This window comes from Balaenoptera physalus (assembly GCF_965194825.1).
Source record: "Balaenoptera physalus genome assembly, chromosome: 5".
In the NCBI taxonomy this organism is placed as follows: Eukaryota; Metazoa; Chordata; class Mammalia; order Artiodactyla; family Balaenopteridae; genus Balaenoptera; species Balaenoptera physalus.
Genome location: NC_138884.1, coordinates 26684904 through 26704313, shown reverse-complemented (window position 1 = coordinate 26704313; position 19410 = coordinate 26684904). Strand labels below are relative to the sequence as shown.

The 19410-nt window shown below is 44.7% G+C and overlaps 1 protein-coding gene across 1 annotated transcript in view; it reads left to right on the top strand.

Annotated features, from left to right (window-relative positions):
* Positions 1–1152: 1152 nt before the first annotated feature.
* Positions 1153–19410, top strand: part of SETD7 (SET domain containing 7, histone lysine methyltransferase) — a 48608-nt gene continuing 30350 nt past the window's right edge. Inside the window, exons 1-3 of the mRNA XM_082463431.1 lie at positions 1153–1279; positions 1968–2100; positions 10470–10599. Coding sequence (XP_082319557.1) covers positions 1250–1279; positions 1968–2100; positions 10470–10599 — 293 coding nt within the window. The 5' untranslated portion in view covers positions 1153–1249. The remainder of the gene's footprint in view (positions 1280–1967; positions 2101–10469; positions 10600–19410) is intronic.

The window sequence follows — 19410 nt, the reverse complement described above, 5'->3', positions numbered from 1 at the left end:
ATATCATATAACTCAAAACCAGTGAGTGACCAAGCTCAGTACATAAGCTTTTTTTTTTTTTTTTTTTTTTAAATCAGAAATAAAATCCTGTTTCTGTGGGCCATGTTTGAAAATGATGTAATCCAAAGTGGAGCTTTCATCTTCCACTGCAGGAACCCCTTCTCTTTGCAGCTTTGGAGCCCAGGTATCTGCTCTGGAGGACTTTAAGGAGGTTAAATTTAAGCCAGAAGACTTCAGAAAGGTATCGACTAAGCCGGAAGGACCTCTGATCAATTTAGCCTAAGCTGGAGGGCCTGATACCAATGTAGCCGAAGCCTGTAATCTCCTAGGGGAGGAATCCAGGCTGGGAGGAGTGGCTTCCCAGGGCCCTTAGGCAGGTGAGCAGCACCAGGACCCAAGTTTCCTAACTCCTGGTCCAGGCCCCTTCCCTCTCTTTCTGAAACAGTCAGAAGGGGTTGGAATTTCTGGCAGTGTATGGGACAAATGTCCCTGGCATTGTTCTCTTTTTTCGCAGAGGAAAAACTGAATTTAATAAGAAACTCACAATACTCGATAAAAATACCTGGCATTTAAGCACAAAGCCAAAAGCAAGGCGTGGTCTCCCGGGTACTGGAAGTACTTTGAAATCCACAAAGTCTCATTCGTGGTTCAGAAAACAAAATGGAACAACTTTCTCGGCTCCCTCCTATCCTCCCCCCCGCCCCCTCCGTGCGGTAGCTGTTCTTGGCAGACACCCAAAGCGGCACCCGGTAATTCCACGGCACATTGTGTACATTTGCATACATTTAACCAGCTATTTACAGCCGCCCTTTGCCGCCACCTGTAAGAGGCAACGCCATAATGACGCTAAGTGGCGGGGCTGGGAAGCGGGTGCCCCGTGATGTTCTCCACTTAAAGAGCCCGAATCTGTGGAAGGCTGGCACTTGGAGAAACAGGGAGACGGCTGGGGACATCACACGTACAGGGGGGGAGGCGCGCCAGACGGAGGGTCCCTCCTCAGTTGCTCCGCTCGGTGGCTCCTTTTCTGTTACCACAAGCGCGAGGAGGGAACTGCCAGGCCTTCCGCGCCGCTTGTTTCCTGCCTGATAAAGAGCCCGCTGCCATTTGGATCTGCTGAATTTCTGAATCACCCGAGACGCCTGACGGTCCCGAGGAGGGTGGGGACGCAGCGCGCACGGGTGGGAGCCGCAGACCCGCATCTGGGCTGGATGTCACCCCCTTGAGTTTGGGAAACCTGCTCGCGGATGTGATGCGGCAACGCGGAGACACCTGCTCTCCAGTGCGTGCCGCACTCGTGCAGCTCCGGGTGGCAAACGGGGTGAAGTGGGGGCGAGGGCGAGAGGAAGTTGAGGCGCTGGAGCTTTAGGAACGCTGCCTTAGCTCGCCTTGCTCTTTGGAGGCTGTCCCGAGGGGGGACTGGCGGGCATTGCACGAAGACTTCCAAGTGGTCCCCGGCACAGTTGGAGGTCGGAGTTCTGAGCCCCAGAGGGCGGATACCCGGAGGTCCCAAGTGCCCGCGAGGAGCCCGCGGCGCCCAGGACCGGGCTTGGCGCTCGGAGCGCACCAAGCCTCGCAGAAGCAAAAGATAAACCCTGATGGGCCCGGGGGCTGGTGGGCTGGGGCGTAGCGTCAGCGCGGACCCCGAGCGTCTTTCGTTTTAAGGAGCCTCACTTCTGGGAAGGGACGGGGAACTGTCAATCAGCGAGGGAGGGAGCGCACCGGCGCTGGGTGATGTCAGCGGATCAGCTGCTCGATAACAAAGAGGGGGTATTACAGGAGAAAGTTGCAGCGGCGGCGGCGGCCACGGCGGCACCCCGGAGCCTCGGAAGCGAGGGGCAAGTGGGCGAAGGAGGAGGGACGGCTGCTGCGGGAGCAGCTTAAGGCCAAGGAATTGAAAGGGCTCTAGGGGGAGGCAGTGCGAGCCAGCCCCGACTGCTCCTCCTCTTCCTCCTCCTCCAAACTCGCAGGGTTCAGCCCCAGCGCTCGCTCAGCCGCCGGGAGCACCCGGAGGGACGGGAGGCAGCTGCGCGGCCCCGAGCTGGGCAGGGTCCCCAGCCGCCATGGATAGCGACGACGAGATGGTGGAGGAGGCTGTGGAAGGTACAGGCATTTCTCTGGGGCCCGGGGAGGAGGCGCCGAGGGCACGGAACGCGGAAGGAGTGGCGGGCTGCGACCGGCGCGGCGCCGGGCCCCGCGGCCGCCACTGCCCCCTACGCGGGTGGCCCGCTGCTTGGGCAGGGGCCGGACCGCCACGGCCACGCCGCCGGGAGCGCGCACTGCGCGGCGGGGCGCAGGCCGGGAACGGGGCTCGGCTGGGCCGGGGTCTCCGGGAGAGCGCTGCTGCTCCATCCCGCGCGGTCACCGCCTGCATCCGCCTTCGGAGTTGCGAAACCTGCCGGGCACTCCGGCCTTCCCCCTTTTGGGGATGGGAGGTGGCGGTGCGCAGGAGTTCAGCCCCCCGCGGCCGGCCGTCTCCGTAGAGCAATCCCCCCGCCCGGTTTTGGCAAGCCCGAGCCCCTCTCCGGACGCCAGCCCTTTCCTTCCGCTCGCCGCTGCGACCCGCGGTGACCGCGGCCGCGTCCGGGTCCGTCCCCCGGCGCAGCGCACGGGGCCGGACCAGGCACGTGGCAGCCGCGGTCCGGGCGGTCGCTTCTCCGAAACGACGAAATCATTGCAGAGCCATGGACAACGCTCCCGACCCGGGGCTTGAACGCACGCCGGCGGGGAGGCGGGTGGCCCTGGCCTCTGCTGCCCCCGAGCGAACTCAGTCAAACCGCCCTTCCCCCTTCCTGCTTCCCAGGCGGGTGCCGCCGCCGCCACGCTGTGCAGGCGCGCCGCAAGCCCGGACTGAAATTGCTGGGTGACACTTAACTTTCTGAATTCCATGCAGTTGGCTGTGGGTGATATCACCGCCTTGGTGTCGTGTTTCTCCGCCCCTTCGCTTCCAGCGCCCCTCCCCCGACTTTTCTCGCCACTTTGTTTTGCTGAGTTTCTCCACCTTTTTTTTTTTTTTTTTTTTTTGCTGGTTCTAAAAAGCGAGGTGGGGACGTTATACAATCTAGTTGTTTGTATCAGGAGATGTTATGATTTTGTAACAGTGAATACTGGAAAATACTCTTTAGCGTATTTATTTATTTGATTCTACCGTACACAGTACGTCGTGATGTTTTGCAGTGTTGCGTGATATTATTCCGGAATATTTTAACCAGATATCTAGATAAATATTTTTTAAGCTTTTGGTTGAATATGGTTTCTATCTAATTTGTATAAACAAGCTCTCAGAAATGGTAAAGAAAGACAAAGTGGGGACCCTTACAGATGCATGAGGATGCATACTTACTGCTACTTTGGGAGAAAAAAAAATCAGTTTTTATGTCAACATAATTGACTCCTTTTGTAGTGCTCCCGAGTTCTTAAGGATAGATTAAGTAGAATAATATTTCTGAATTCTATAAAAGCTAACTGTCTTAATGTAACTAGTGAAACTTCTTATTTCTTTATCCAGCTTCAAGGAGTGTTCATGGTGGTGTTTTAATTTCACAGTGTCTTGAACTGTTTATCTCCAATGAGTAAAGCCAATGCTGGGACTTAACTGGGGCCCAAGATGTTAGTTGGAAGCCTTCTTTAAATGTAAATTATTGACTACGTGTGCCTTCATATTATGAAAGATAATTGAAAAATGCTCTTCTCAGATTGTTAGGACTGGCTCGCAGTCTTCAAAGTTTACTTTTACTCATAAAAATTTAATGCAAACTCTTGATCACAGGCAGTGCTCCCGAGGTTAACCCATCTTCCCCTTTGAAGCTGTTTGGAAACACAAGGCCCAGTTGTCCACGGTCCCAGGCTCCTTGCAGAATGTGAACAAGCAGCTTTAGAAATGCATCGATGTTGTTTTTGAGGTTGCTCAATGGGTGAAAGCAGAGAAATTTCTTCATATAAGCAAGGAAGGTTCTGTTATATAGGGTGACCATATGCATTATTGTCTAAAATCAGAACATTCTTGAGAAGGGTCACTGTTTAATACTTATGCTGGGACAACTGGCTTAAACCTTGAATGTCTGGGGCAATCCGGGACACATGGTGACTCAGTTGTACCTAACAGTAAACAATTAGAGTAACACAGAAATTTTAAAAATCCTTAGACGCACCCAAGGCTCAAACTCCCACAGTGTCTAGAGCATGCATGTGTAAAAGTAGGCTTTTCTTTAGCCATTCTTGGACTTTTAAGTGCTGTCTGTAATAGTCTTTACTTAACACCTAACACATGCATGGGGGACTGGTAAAAGGCCCATCTGAATATCTTGGTGTTGAAGTACCAACTAACCTACCTCTCTCTACATACAGAGCCTGTGCTCTCAGTAGTTTATTTGTCTTAGCTGAAATTATCATTGCTGTAATTGTTTAGTCCTTACTATGTGCAGGCTCTGTGCTAAGTGTTTCACACACACATTATCCATTCAGTCTTATCACGTGCGTACTAATATTATCCTAATTTTACGAAGGAGGGAACTGAGGCTTAGAGAAGTTAAGAACTAATTTGAGGACACTCAGCCAGGTAGGAGATAGGCTTGGACCTCCAGAACCCCACTGTGCCATACCAAACCGTCTCTCTACAAATTTCTTTTTTTTAAATGAGTCAGTCAAATATATGAAATAGTTGGCAACTGAGTTTGGAAGCAACAGTTAAATGTTGCGTCAGTGTCGTTCTTTATCAATGTCACTCTTTAGAGGTTGGTTCTGAAAGAGTTTGGTGACTTTCAGAAATATGTGTTTGGGGAAAGAGAATTTAACTTACAGCCTCTGCAACAGATACCCTTTTTCTTCTTTTTCTTCCTCCTTAGAAACATACTCTGGGGGAGAAATTGGTCTCTTCAGGACTTGAGTCTTTTGTCACCTCATGTACATTTTGATTCTCTGTCGGGTGGAACTGTAGCTTGGGTGGCGTTCTAAGCTCAGGATGGATGAATCCCCGAGGGCAGGTGGGTGGAGGGAGTGTCTGTGTACATTGCTGGCTGTGCTGCCTTGGGAAGGTAGTCCTGGGCATCAGCAGGCCTGCAAACATCACCTGAGCTCCTGCTGTGGTTTTTAAAAAACTCTTAGAGGGAAAAAAAAAAAAACTCTTTGAGGCTCATTGTTTCTTCAGGGAGTGCTGTTTAGCTTTGGGAATAGAAATCGTCATTAAGTCTATTTCTTTGTCTACCCGTAGACACAAAGATGAATACAGTGTGGTCCCTAATATAATTTGAAATAAATATATCACATCTAAACCGATGAATGATGGTGGTTGAGAGGAAGTAAAAATTGCATCTCGCTTGGGGAAATAGATGGGGGAGGATTTCCCGGAAGAGGTGGCATGGAGTGGAGTCCAGTCCAGAGGGGAACTTTGGGAGTAAAGAGAGGTGTGGAATGAAACAATAATTCACAAGAAAAGCACAGATGACCAATAAGCATTTGAAAAGACACAACTTCATTAAATAAATACAAATGAAAATGTTGAGATAAAAGTTTTCTCTAATTAGATTGGCAAAATTCAAGGAGACTGGTATCATCCTACAAGGAAAGGGACACCCTTATGTGTGGTTCATTAATCTCATCAAGGAATTTCAGCTAATTGAATACTAACCCAGGAGCACAAAGACATTAAAAAGAAAGGGAAAAAAAAAAAGAGAGAGAGGAGTGCAATTACGCAGGCACATTCAGAGACGAATCCCTGGGTTCTGCTGTAACAGAGGGCCTGGGAGGAGAAAAGTGGAGGGTGAGACAGGGAAAGGAGGCTCGTCACAGGCCGAGATCGTGGACTCCGTCCTGGAGGCCGTGGGCCATGTGAAGGCTCTTTAGAGCTGGGAATAGAGGATGAAGGCCCTGCTCTGGGAGGGCGGGAGGATGGGATGAACAGGCAGTGGGGAGCGGGTGAGGCGATCGCCTAAAAGGCTCTTTGCAGTAGCGGTTATGAGGGTTGGAAAAAACAGAAAGGCCTCGAAACATAAAGGAGACATCGAGGAAGAATCCTCAAAAATGGGAAATAGCAGAGTCTCCAGAACTAAGGAGCCAGAATGAAAACAAGCATCTCCGTGTTTCACTGTCCAAACCCCTCAAATATTAAGAGCATTTCTAACAGTCCCCCTAATATCTCATCCTGCCTGTCTCTAATAAGACTGTACTTAGGAAAAATACAGGCTAGGTGTCCTGGTAGCACCCTCTATGTGTAGGCCTCACATTAAAATTAAGACCCTCACAACTAATAATTGAGCTCTTGCAAGGGATTACTCTCAAAACTCAAATTATGTTTTTAACCACCAGCGTTAAGTGTATCATCATGAGGGCACATTCTTTGCACTAAACAGAGTAAGTTTGCCTTTTTATTATTATTACTTTTTTTTTTTTTTTAAAGTAGTTCTATTATACAAAACCAACAATGCATGTAAGGGCCTCTGGTTCTGAGGGAAACACACACATATATACACACACACTCAGATCTCCTGTGAATAAGCCTGAGGCAGTAAGCAACCAGGTGTCCGATCCAGAGGGAATTTCCTGTGCTGAGAGGTACCGTCACTGCATAGAATACAGGCCTGGCTCTCATCAGGTTCAGGAAGAAGCTCCGAGGGAACCCGAGGGGAAAAAATTGAACTTTCTCTCTGTTCAGTAGATAATGATCTTTAGAACAAAGTGAAAAACTAGACTTGTGAGACGGTTATGTTTTATTCCCTCTTCCTCTAACTTCAGTCAATATTTAAAACCGTGCTGCAGACAGATATATGGCACACGAGCTGGGACCGCATTCCCAACACAGAGCAGTCATTCAAGTGGGTTTTCCTTGTTGTTTGGGTTGGCGTTCAACCTCTGTTGAGTGGGAATTGGCCCGGAAGGCTGCTGGCTGACTTGGCGCATTGCACAGATTGATCTCAATCAGAGCAAGCTGGACTAGTGTTGCTCTTTGCATCGGATAACACTTGGAAGAGACAGGCATTTGCCACCAGGATATGCTGGTGAAGATCCCGGTGGTTCTGTGAGAACTATCTTAACTACGAAGGCGTCTTCTGCTTCTCTGCCTGGGACCTGAGAACACCTCCCTCTGTAGAGGTCGCTTCTTCCACCATCAGCAGGGAAGAAAGGGTGTTCAGCCAGTTTGCCCTTGACCAGAGAGAAAAGGGATTGGAGGATTGGGGGAAGGGGCCTTCGGCATCCATGAACGCATTCAGGGTAGCAGTTAATGTGTTTCTTGGGCACATAGCGGTGGCTTCCTCATCTATAAGATTGGAATTTGAGGGATGGTGGTGAGGTTTAATTTAAATAACAGGAAATTACATAACCCAGTGCCTGATGCGTAGTAGGTATACAGATTTTTTTCTTCTCTGTGTATCAGTCTCCCTCTCCATTAAATTGACTATTGCTGGCAAGACAAATATTACATGATCTTATTGTCCAAATGGCAGTGGAACAAGAGTTGTACCAGAAGCTCCTCTAGCACTAACATTGATAGGAGATATGAGGTCTCAGCAACCTAATCTCTTCTCTTTTTTTTCTTTTTTTAAATTAATTAATTTATTTTTGGCTGCATTGGTTCTTCGTTGCTGCGCGGGGGCTTTCTCTAGCTGCAGCGAGCAGGGGCTACTCTTCGTTGCGGTGCACGGGCTTCTCATTGCGGTGGCTTCTCTTGTTGCGGAGCATGGGTTCTAGGCACGCAGGCTTTAGTAGTTGTGGCTCACGGGCTCTAGAGCACAGGCTCAGTAGTTGTGATGCACAGGCTTAGTTGTTCTGCGGCATGTGGGATCTTCCTGGACCAGGGCTCGAACCCGTGTCCACTGCACTGGCAGGCGGATTCTTAACCACTGCGCCACCAGGGAAGTCCCAGCCTAATGTCTTTTCTTCCTGACGTTTCTTTCCTTGGACGGTCCCTTAGTTGTTGTTATTGTTTTGGTTGTGGCTGTTGTTTTAAACATAAAGTTCTACTGCTAGGAACACCACCCCCGGCTGTTACATATTCAGGGTGGAAGTCTTGAATGATCACAAGCCTTAACTTTTAGTTCCTTTTCATTGATCCTGGTCATTGATCACATCCTGGTCATTGATCACATCGTCCTCCTTTTGGAAGGATGAGAAGAAAACAAAACAAATGAGCCAACCAGAGGATTCTGCTGTGATCTGATAGAGGGAGATTTCTCACAGCAAGCAGCCTAAACACCTTTAGAAAGGCTGGGAATCGTCACAAGTCTGAGCCTTCTTTCTAAACACACAGTGTCACCAGAGAAACAGCCATCATTCAGCAGCTTCTCTGTTCTCCCTCCCTAGAGCCTAACAAGGTGATGGGACTTCTGTTCACTGGCCTGTGGAAGGAGGCATGGGCATAAGCATCCTTCATGGAGCAGGGCTGATTTTTTTGCTTTCATCTCAATGGGGTTCAGTACTGTCCCTCAGGTGCTTTTAGTGTGTTCTGTGATGCTTCCAAGTTTCTCTAATATCTAAATGCCATTGCTGAGGGTGCACCTGCAGTGTTTTATTCAGAAATAGGATAGGACTATTGCAACTGAGCAAAGGTGGAAATGAATTAACATTGGATTTTTTTTCCCCTTAGTGTTCATGTTTATCATAATATTTCTCTTGATCTAAAGTAGAATAACTGATTTTATCAAACATTAACTTTATAAACTCTGAAATATGTGAACTGTTTTCTATGGGGAAAGCGTTTTCAATAAATTAGTAAGTACCTCAATATAAGGCTAAAATGATTATTCTGATAGTTATACCTAAATCAGAAGTGGAATACTAAATTTGTAGGAATGCAAATAGCTAAATTTAATTTGATCTGAGCAACATTTCATAAAAGAAAGCTTTTAACTATACACTGAGTGTTTTTTTTTAATGAAAGGAGAAAAAGTAGATATAATTGATTTCAATGAGAGAAACGCCATCAGTAGATATTTAGAAAATAATTGTCCAAATTACTTTATATGACTCAAGTGTCATTGAATTATGTCAGGTACAGTTTTTGGTTTTTGAGCAGGAAGGAAGCAATTGTGGCCTACTTCCCTCCTAACCATTAATTTCCTGGCCCTTGTTAGAAAAAAATTTGGGTTAAGAGGAAAGGAACCTTATTGATTGTGATTTATTTAAGTAGCCATGTTTTAATGCAATATATTCTGGGTAATTCATTCTATGCAGAATCAGTTGTAGCAATAAAACAGTGCATTTGTTCATTTTTATTTTATGTTTATGTAATCAATAATACAAATAAAGAGCTTTTTCGTTCTTTGTAAGAGAGCTTACTTAACTATCTTCTAAGGGACGATATTCTTTTATCACTTCAGAAGAAATTCTTTTAGGAGAGTAAAGCATTCATTGTGGTGATATGGTTTGTGCTTTCTTTTGTGTCTGTGAGCCATCTGGAAGCCACATTTAAGTGTTTAATGTCCCTGCATTGCACACAGTATTTAATGCTTTTATACCTTTGTCATCCATGACTCAGGTCATTAACCCAGAAGAAAGCCAGTAGATTAACTGCTGCCTTCATTTTCACCCGCCTCTGCAAAATTAGTTCACCAGAATGACTGGGGAGACACCAGTGAGGTGACTCCTGGGTTTTGTGAAATATGTAGATAATAATAAAAAACCTAAACATTGACTGTAAACGTAAATATAACAGTACACCCATCGGTGACCCAAGAAGAACCAGCGGTTTAAAGATCACAGTGTAATAATTGCTGCTGGTGTTCAAAGCCACTGCTTAAATGGCCATGTGGATACTTCTAGCTACATTTAAAGCGCAAACCCTCTGAACACAGTGGGTCGAGGGTGTATGACAAGGTGATTACTGAACATTCAAAGCTGAAAGATTTTGGAAAGTAAAGCAGTTAAGTTCAATGTTAAGCCTAAGTTTAAGCTTAGAGGGACTCGCAGTTCGTGTGTTCGTACAGTGAGGTGTAGATTTTAGGGCAGTCTTGAAGACGTGGCTCCATCCTTTTCAGAGGGCACCTAGCTAGCACTGCCCCACATCATACTATATAATGATGTGTGACATCGTATTGTATACTTAGTTCTAGAACCAGATAACTTATTGCCGAGACAGTGTGCCATCTCAACCATGTTTCGGTTAAGCGTGAGAGTTCGAGGGCGTTAATTCCAAACGTGCGCAGTACCGTGTGGGGAGGTACTGGGTCAACTGAAACTCACACTGCAGGTGTTATTACTGAGAATAACTCTCAGTCCCCAGTGAAATCTGAGCGTGGTTTTGGTTCATAACCTTACACGTGTCTAAGGCCCTCTATGGTGGACCCGTCCTTTCTAAAGTGTACCTAAGAGCGGAGTTGATGGTGCTGATGCGGGCAGAGAAAGCTTGGTGTTCGCTCTCTCCTCAGGCAGGGAAGGGACTCTTGAGCTGCACGGGGCACTTGCTGGCAGCGTCTGGGCACGGATGACGGTGGGTGAGCGTGGAAGATGGTAAGGTTTGCCTTGTGGTTCCCTTTCTCCAGGGCACCTGGATGATGATGGATTACCGCACGGCTTCTGCACGGTCACCTACTCCTCCACGGACAGATTTGAGGGCAACTTCATTCACGGAGAAAAGAACGGACGGGGGAAGTTCTTCTTCTTTGATGGCAGGTAGCACTCACGGTTTTGTTTTATTTTGTTTTTTGGGGGGTGGGGAGTAGGTACCAAATCACTTTATTTGGAGGAATGATATGAATGAGAGAATTTAAGTGAATATTTTAGTACAGTTTATAGAAAAAGTCAGAGTAACCCCAACATGCATGTACTGCTTTGGGGACCAGGGAAGTCAGTCACCCCCTGTTACCGAACCAAAGTTGGGTCTGCTCACCCGTGTGCAGTAAAGCCAGTCTGACATCTGGCTGTGGTGAAGGAAAGTGCAGCGTTTAGTGCAGGCGCCAAGCAATGAACCCAGGGCAATTAGTGCTCAAAACACCCCAACTCCCAGATGGGTTTCGGGAAAGCATTTTTAAACACCAGGTGAGGGAGGGGAGTCCCAGAGTATGTGATCAGCGTGCACACATTTCTCTGCTTGGTTGATGGTGAGGGAACAGGGCGGTGTCACAGGGGTTAACATTACCAGTAGGTCTGTGGGCTACATAGTCATGACCATGTATGACCTCAAGTAGTTAATTTCTTCCATTTGGTGGTGGTTTTAGCATCTGCAAAACAACTCCGGAAATGTGCATCAGCTCCTGTTATCTGGGTACTTCAGAGAGGAGCTCCAGCAGAGGATATGGGGCAGGGGTCTGTCCCGGGAAGGTCCCATAGCGTCCTGCTTAGTTACACCCCCATGGCTATGGCCTAAGACCCAGCTCTGCCATCATTGCCTCTAAGGGTGTGCTTGTCAAAGAGAGCCTCTGCCGTGCCACATTCAGGGACCCCCATCTTGCAGAGGTTGGTTAGGTGGTCACCCAGGTCTTTGATGGATTTCACCTCCTCGTTCAGATAATGAGTCTCCATAAAGTCACACATAGTGGGGATCGTTTTTGTCAGGGACCACTGTGTGTAGTTCCAGTAGTGACTGATTCACGCTCTTTTCCAAGTGTAACGCACACTCACTGTGTGTTCAGCACACTCTCAGACATCATGGTCCAGTTTCTTGATCTCCTTTTGAAAGAAGATTCAGCCACCTCATTGGTTCTGCAGCTTCATAGTTTTCTCAGCATATTCTCCTTCCTCCTCCTGAGATTAGTCAAGAGACTATTTAGCAAAGTTCTTCAAAGCCACATCATCATGGTCCAAGCAGTAAGATGGGTAGATATAGGAGGGGGGTACAGGTCCAGACTCACAGTGTTCTAAATGCTTGTCTTTGGGATGACTGGACATTGTGTGTGATACCTTAATGCTGATGTCGTAACTAGTATTTCCTATGTTCTACCACTAGTTAGAATATTTTTCACAGCAGGGTTCTTTTACCTCGCTTTCACCCCCTGTATGAGAACGCTGTGAGGCAGAAGCGCCTCACCCTCTTGAGACAGGTGGAAATAACTAGGACTTTTCTCTTTCAAGAAGAGATACGGTTGCATGGGCTCAGCTTTCCAACAGTGACTTTTAAGCCGTGTCAGCTTCAGAAATGAAGAGTGGCCGTGTGAATTTCTCCAGCATTTAGAGGAATTCAGAGCCACGGAAGGACTAGCTCTTTTCATACCACTTGACTGGGTAATTCAGAAATGGATTTAGCTAAAGCAGGTTATAGGATTCTGTGGGACACAGCACCGCTTAACTGTAAACTCTTGACACTGGTGATAAGCTGAAGCTTCCTTACACCTTGGAATTCCTTCAGGAAAGAAAACGTCTGAGCTGATAGTTGAAGGGTGATTGCAGGGACTGGCTTGTAACCCAGAACCCTTTTCTGTAGGTGGAGTGAGCCGCTTTTAAAAAATATTAACAGGTCCTCAGGCTCTCAATTATCTGATATAAGGAGGGGTGAAGAAAGCAATAAAAACCCATCAGAGAACTTCTGTAAATTTTTATTTTAATTCCAACCTTCTCTTTCCCATTGTCCTCAACCCCACACCCCACCTCTTTTTAGCAGAAATTGGCTTCCAAACTATTCATGTTTAATGGTCGAATATTCTGCTTCCTTTCTTCTGCCCTGGTGGGTAACTGAGTCCCGTAGCAGCCTCTTACTCGATTTGGTTATCAGTGCTTTCTTCTCTCACGATTCCTTTAACCTGTCCAGAAGGAGACTTTTCCTGCCTCACTTCCATAGAAGTTTATTTATAACTCTTTTCTGGAAAGTGTCACTGTTTACCTCATGCAATTATTCTTTTATTCATTCAGCAAATATATATTTATATAAATGTCTTATTCCCCCTACAGGAGAGAGGTTTCCTTGAGGGCACGATCTGTATCTGTTCCATCTTCTATGCTTCATAGCACTTTCTGTTAATTTGGTATGAAAAAAAAAAAATTCTTGCTGAATGAGGATGGGAGACAAAAAAGAGGGTAGAATTCACACACACGTGCACACGCACACGCACGTGCGCACGCTGATGTTTTAAATCTCGTAGTTTGAAGGTCATACCCGGTAATTGACTGACTCTGGGAAAACAGTCCAGCAGGCTTCGTTGAATTTAGTATTGGTTACGGGCTTGCTTCACAGACCTGAGACTCAGCGAGCTGAAGGGCTAGGCTGGGCTTCCCAACCAGTGTGTCAGGAATGAGCCCTGCGGGGCTGAGTGGGGCCTGAGACTTCCCAAGCACCTGCCTCCCTCCCTCCCTGTGTCAAGCCAGTCACGTGTGGCTCTGACCAGCTTCATCCAGTTCCCCCAGCGTGCTGTACAAATGCAGTGATCTGCATGGGAGTCATGACCGGGGAAAGCTGGAACCCTGGCTGAGGCTGAAGCACTAGGCCAGTAACTATCTATGGAAGAGAAAGAAATTCATTGCCTTTCTTTTTTCTTTTAGAGGCACGAATTCACTGGTTTTTATACCTAGCACTCAAACACCTGGAGAGACTTGGGTCCAATGGTAGACTCAAAGAGTGGTGGTGTTAGCAAGGACCCGAAAAGTTTACCCTTGTTAGCCTTCTGCGGATAGATGGGGGTGATACCTTGAGGGGAGAAGGTCAGTATCACTGCTTTTATGACATGGGATGAAGCAGTGTGGTGACAGTTTCTCAAAAGGTCCTGTCACCTTTGTTCGTAAGCCCAATGATGATCATGTTATGAGACATCTGCTAAAAGGATTGGCGGAAAAGTTAGTGAGTGAGTCTTATGACTGAAATAAAGGCTGTGGAATCTACTAGATCTTTCTAAGGGGGATGCAGGAAGTGGTCATGGAGAAGTCAGTCACCTCTAATGAAGCAGCACCTTAGTTTACACTGCTTTATTAATTTTTCTCCCTATTACTGCTACCAATTTTTAGGGTCTGATGTATTGGGTAAAACGAAGTGGGCACTCAGTACTTTTACTGCCAGTCAGGAGGCTTTAGTCTGGAAAAATTCCTCCCAAAAGGGTGACATCAAGGTTCTGAAATAACAATTGAGGAAACAAAAGGTTTATGGTAGAGTTTTTGGAAGTTGTTCAAACCTGTAGTACTCGCTTATGTTCCCATCGAAGGCTTTATTTGCAGTTACGGGAGGCTGTGTTTGGAAAATTCTAGTGTAGTGACAGAAGATTTGGCCTGATGCAGTCTAATCTTATATAAAACCTGATTGTGATTTTTTTTTTTAACTAGACACATGATTCATACACAAAAAGCTGTACATATTTAACATATACAACTTCATGAATTTTGAGTTAAGTATACGTTCATGAAACTATCACCACAATCTATGCCATAGACTGGGTGTGTGGTTTATGAGAAGGTTTCAAACAAATAAAAATTTATATCAAGAAAGTTCTGGAATCAATTTTCCCCTTTACATAGAATATGATAAAGCTGAATAAGAATTTAAAATATTCAGATCACCAGGAAAGATGGCCTGGAAAAACAGAAGCAGAATTTTTTTTTTTTTTTTTTAATTACACAGGTAGCAAATGCTTGGTAGAAAAAAGAACTTCAAGAAAATACAGAAATGTAAAAAGTGAACATGCTCCCCCCTTTTTTTTTTACCCCCATCCTCAGATCACAGAGGTAAACCACTGTTGGCAGAGAATTTAAGCATCTTATTCTCTGCCCCCACTGTTGGCAGAGAATACTCGAGGTAAAATAAGGAACTAGCTATCTATTTCTAAACCAGTTTAAATAGCCAAAATGTACATTTTTACCTTTTTACTACTGTGTCAGCTTCAGAAGCTTCAGTATGTTCGCTAGTTTTGAGATCTATTTTTTGTTTGTTTTTTATAAATTTATTTATTTATTTATTTATTTTTGGCTGCGTTGGGTCTTCGTTGCTGCGCGCGGGCTTTCTCTAGTTGCGGCGAGCGGGGCCTACTCTTTGTTGCGGTGCACGGGCTTCTCATTGCGGTGGCTCCTCTTGCTGCGGAGCACGGGCTTCAGTAGTTGCGGCTCACGGGCTTAGTTGCTCCGCGGCATGTGGGATCTTCCTGGACTAGGGCTCGAACCCGTGTCCCCTGCATTGGCAGGTGGATTCTTAACTGCTGTGCCACCAGGGAAGGCCCCCCCCCCCTTTTTAAAGGAAAGAAGAAGATTGTCCTAAGGTTAGGTAATGGGACTTCCTAACATCTGCTCTGGTCCTGAGATAAAGGCATTTATGCAGCGAGGAGAAAGGAATCTTGAGGCTTTGTCGGTGTGGTCCCTGGAGTCCTGTGGCACCAGTGAGATGCTGGAGTCCTGTGGGGTATTATAAAATGTTTAGTATGCAGAATACTTTGATTTACACATCTCTACTTTTTATACTAATCCCAGATTCTGGATGTTCATGTTAATGTATTTTCTTCCTGAATTGTTCTCATCTCAGACAAGATTTGTGGCTGTAAAGACAATTTAGCAGGACTTCTCGAAATCTTAGAATGGTAACAAAAAAGAGGTATTTCAATGCAGATTGGCTTTGGGCTGTGAGATATTAGGGCATCATGTGGTTTTTAGCCTGATTATGAGATAGAGATAAGTGAATTCATTCAGGTTTTTTTTTTTTTTTTTTTACATTATTGATGCTTCCTCCTGACATGCCAATTAGATTTCAAGATATTATTTGCTACTCCATGACTTCATCCTTCTCTGCCCAAGTCATCTTCTGATGTTGATTTGCTCCACTAATGAATCCAGCTAAGCGGGCTCCTTGTAGTTGATCGTTGACCAGGTAACCTAAGAGAAGCTGCCCATCTGATGAGCCACTGAGAAGGCTGATGTTTTCCAGGTGACAGGTCCATGCAGGAGTTCTTTTGTTTGGTTTTCAGAAAGCGCTTGGTCACATTTTAGAGAAATTGGAGCTGGAACTCATGTATCCCAACCTCCCACACAAGGCAAAAGTCCCTTCTGTATCGCTTTTGTTGGAACCAGGCTCAACAAATACATTCATCTGTATTCTAAGGAACAGTTCTGATCGAGGCAAAGATTTTTGTGATGTATTAGAAAGGGAGAGGGAATGAGATGGATAACTTTGAACACCTACCGTCTGCTCAAACGCTGGACATGTAGCCTTCACAACAATCTGTGAAGTAGATTTTATAATCCTTTTTTGTTGTACTTATGAAGAAACTAAGGCATAGAGAGATGAAATAACTTGCCCCAGGTGACCTCGTTGGTAAGAGCTGGAGCTGAGATTCAAGCCAAGTTGAACTGGAAGTTTGTACCCTTTGACCAACATCTCCCCATTTCCCCATCCTCCAGCCCCTGGCAACCACTGCTCTACTCTCTTTCTATGAGTTAGGCTTTTTTAGATTCCACATATTAGTGGGGACATACAGTATTTGTCTTTGCCTGACATTTCACTTAGCATAATGTCCTCAAGATCAAGGATAGATTATTACTGTTATCATTATTACTATTATATTTTATTACTGCTGTTACTGTTATTATCCGTTGATAACAATGGCCAGCAGGGTTTTCTCAGGGTTTATTTTTAGAGAACAAAACTAAATTTCACTAATTGCTCTTCAAATATTTTACTGTTATCTTGAGCCTTTATAACAATCAGAACCTACCAACTCATAGATCTTCTATTAAAGGATAAGAAACTTTGAAGATAGTGCACTGGATTACATGGAAGCACTACAGAGCTCCATTCAGTTTGCTTGTCACATCTTGGAAGAAGTTGAAGTTTCTCGTTGCATATAGCCCCAGCAGATGATTTGGGTTTGTTATTGATGTTCTTCTTTACTTAGTTTTCAAGATTTTAAGAGATAATATGTAGTATAATGTTATATGTCAGTAATGTCTCAATTTTAAAAAAAGATAATATATATTGTCATATAACTAGTTCTCAAGACAATGTTTTAATACTAAGGGTCACAATTTAATTTGGTTAGAGACAGGAATTTAAAGTAAAATTATCATTCATTTAAAATTTCCCTCTTGATTCTATACCAGACAAAAGAAAGGGAACACAGTGGGGGAGGGAACACAGTTTATGCCTCAGGAGCTGGAAAGCCCCAAACCTTCTAGAGTCCAAAATATGAAGGAAAAGCCAAAGCTGTTTAGTCTCCTAAGAACACTTTTGTGTATTCAGACATTAAAGAGAATTTTAAAATGAAAATAGTTGAATAGATTGCAGCTGTATCAGTCTAGGTAAACAATTATAAAAAGTTTTCATTTCTTTGTAAGTTAGATTTTCTCATTTAATTTAATACTGGAAATTTAAGTACAAGAGCTTTGATAAAACAGATGAAAATGGTTTGTGTATATGGAAAGAAAGAAATCTAATTAAAATTGATTTTTAAATTTTCTCCATGTTTTCGAGTTATTTGATTCAGATGCTGGTACCAGAAAAATCAAACCATTTTTGCAGCTTCTTAACATACTAAAAAATCTGCCAAGATGTTGAAAGAAATTTTAAGAAAATACAAGTCAAGAACATTGTGTATGGTATGATCCCATTTTTGTTAAAAAAAAAAAAACCACCACACAGGTGGGAAAATGCTTAATATATAAATGGAAAAAAGTCTTAAATGGTAAATGCCAAATTGGGTAAGAGTACTGGAGGAGTTTCTACATCTTTGTAGTGTTTGATTTGTTTGTTTGTTCATTTTACAATGAATACATATTACTTTTTTCACTTAAAGAAGCATTTATTCCATCCTTCCCTCAGACAGAGAGGGATCTTTCTTACTTGTGTTTTTTTTTAAAGTAATATATATATATATATATATATATATATATATATATATATATATATATATATATATATAATTTATTTACTTTTGGCTACGTTGGATCTTTGTTGCCGTGCGCAGGCTTTCTCTAGTTGCGGCAAGCAGGGGCTACTCTTCATTGCGGTGTGTGGGCTTCTCATTGGGGTAGCTTCTCTTGTTGCGGAGCATGGGCTCTAGGCGCGTGGGCTTCAATAGTTGTGGCACAAGGGCTCAGTAGTTGTGGCTCACAGGCTCTAGAGCACAGGCTCAGTAGTTGTGGCACACGGGCTTAGTTGCTCCACGGCATGTGGGATCTTCCCGGGCCAGGGCTCGAACCCGTGTCCCCTGCATTGGCAGGCGGATTCTTAACCACTGCGCCACCACAGAAGGCCTTACTTGTTTTTTTTTTTAAAGTAGATTTAGAGCAGTGTTGTCAGTTTCTTTGACTGTCTATTCCAGTGTCTTGTAACTGTGTCCCTGATGCTGCTGTTTTAAGCCAAGTTTCTCAGTAGAAAGCTCACCATCATGTACATGAAAGTGCATGCTTAATAATAATAGCCGTTATTTATTCGAGCAATCATTATGTCCCAGATCATCGTCTAAGCACTTCATATGTATTAACCCATGTACTTTTTAATAACCCTATTAGTAGCTGCAGTTTACAAATGGAGAAATAAAGCATAGCGTTTAAGAAACTTTCCGAACTTGCAGACTGTATGCACATACACTTCATATAAAGAATCCTCCCTGCACTTGAGGATGTTAAGAAATACTCTTAACATCCTTATGTTCCTTCTCAATTTTCTCTTCTCAAAGCAAGATTATCCCAGTTCCACTGTTTCATTTAGGAAATATCACTGGAAGGTAGGCCGTGTTTATATGTTAGGGAGGAATACATAATGCCTAATTTGTTCCTGTAAAGGGCTTACAATCTATTTAGAGAAATAGGACCCGTAAGCTGATCATGGATAAAGACACGGCAAAGCCTGTACTAGTCCATGACTAGGCTTCGGTGACTGTGGTTGCAGAGGTCAAGGTAGACTCTGTGGGAAGTGGGGCTCCATATGGGGGATGGGCAGGCTCTGGGGAGGCGAGTGACGAGCACGCCTTCCTCCGCAGCATAGCTCCCAATCCAGCTTCAGCAAGAAAGATTAGAAAGTTACTCCTCCAGAGCTACTTCCCAGATATGACCAGATATTAATGATGGAGTTGCTACAAAATAGCGCCATTTTCTCATAGTCGATTTCTTTCTGAAATAGAAAAAGACCAGGGGTTGGAGAATATTCATTCTTTTCCCAAAGTCATTTTTGTTTTGAATTTCAAAAAAGGGAAATGTGACCTGTAAGACCTGTAACTTTTTTTTCCTGAATGTGTCCTCAGGGATTTTAAAAGTTTGGTTACATATGTTTTAAGGGAAGTGGCAGGGAAAACGTAGTATAGGAGCTAAGATCCATAGATGTGTGCTTGGGGCCAGTGAATAAACTAACGTGAGCAGAGGATTCTAGAACGGGAGTCGGCAAACTTTTTCTGCCTGGGGTGAGGTAGTAAATAGTTTAGGCTTCTTGGGCCACATTCGGCCTCTGTTGCAACTATTCAACTCTGCTGTTGTCATATGAAAGCAGCCACAGAGGATACGGAAAGGAATGTTCATGGCTGTGTTCCAGTAAAACTGTATTTACAAAAGCAGGCAGCCGGCCATGGTTTGCCAACCTCCTCTGGAGGA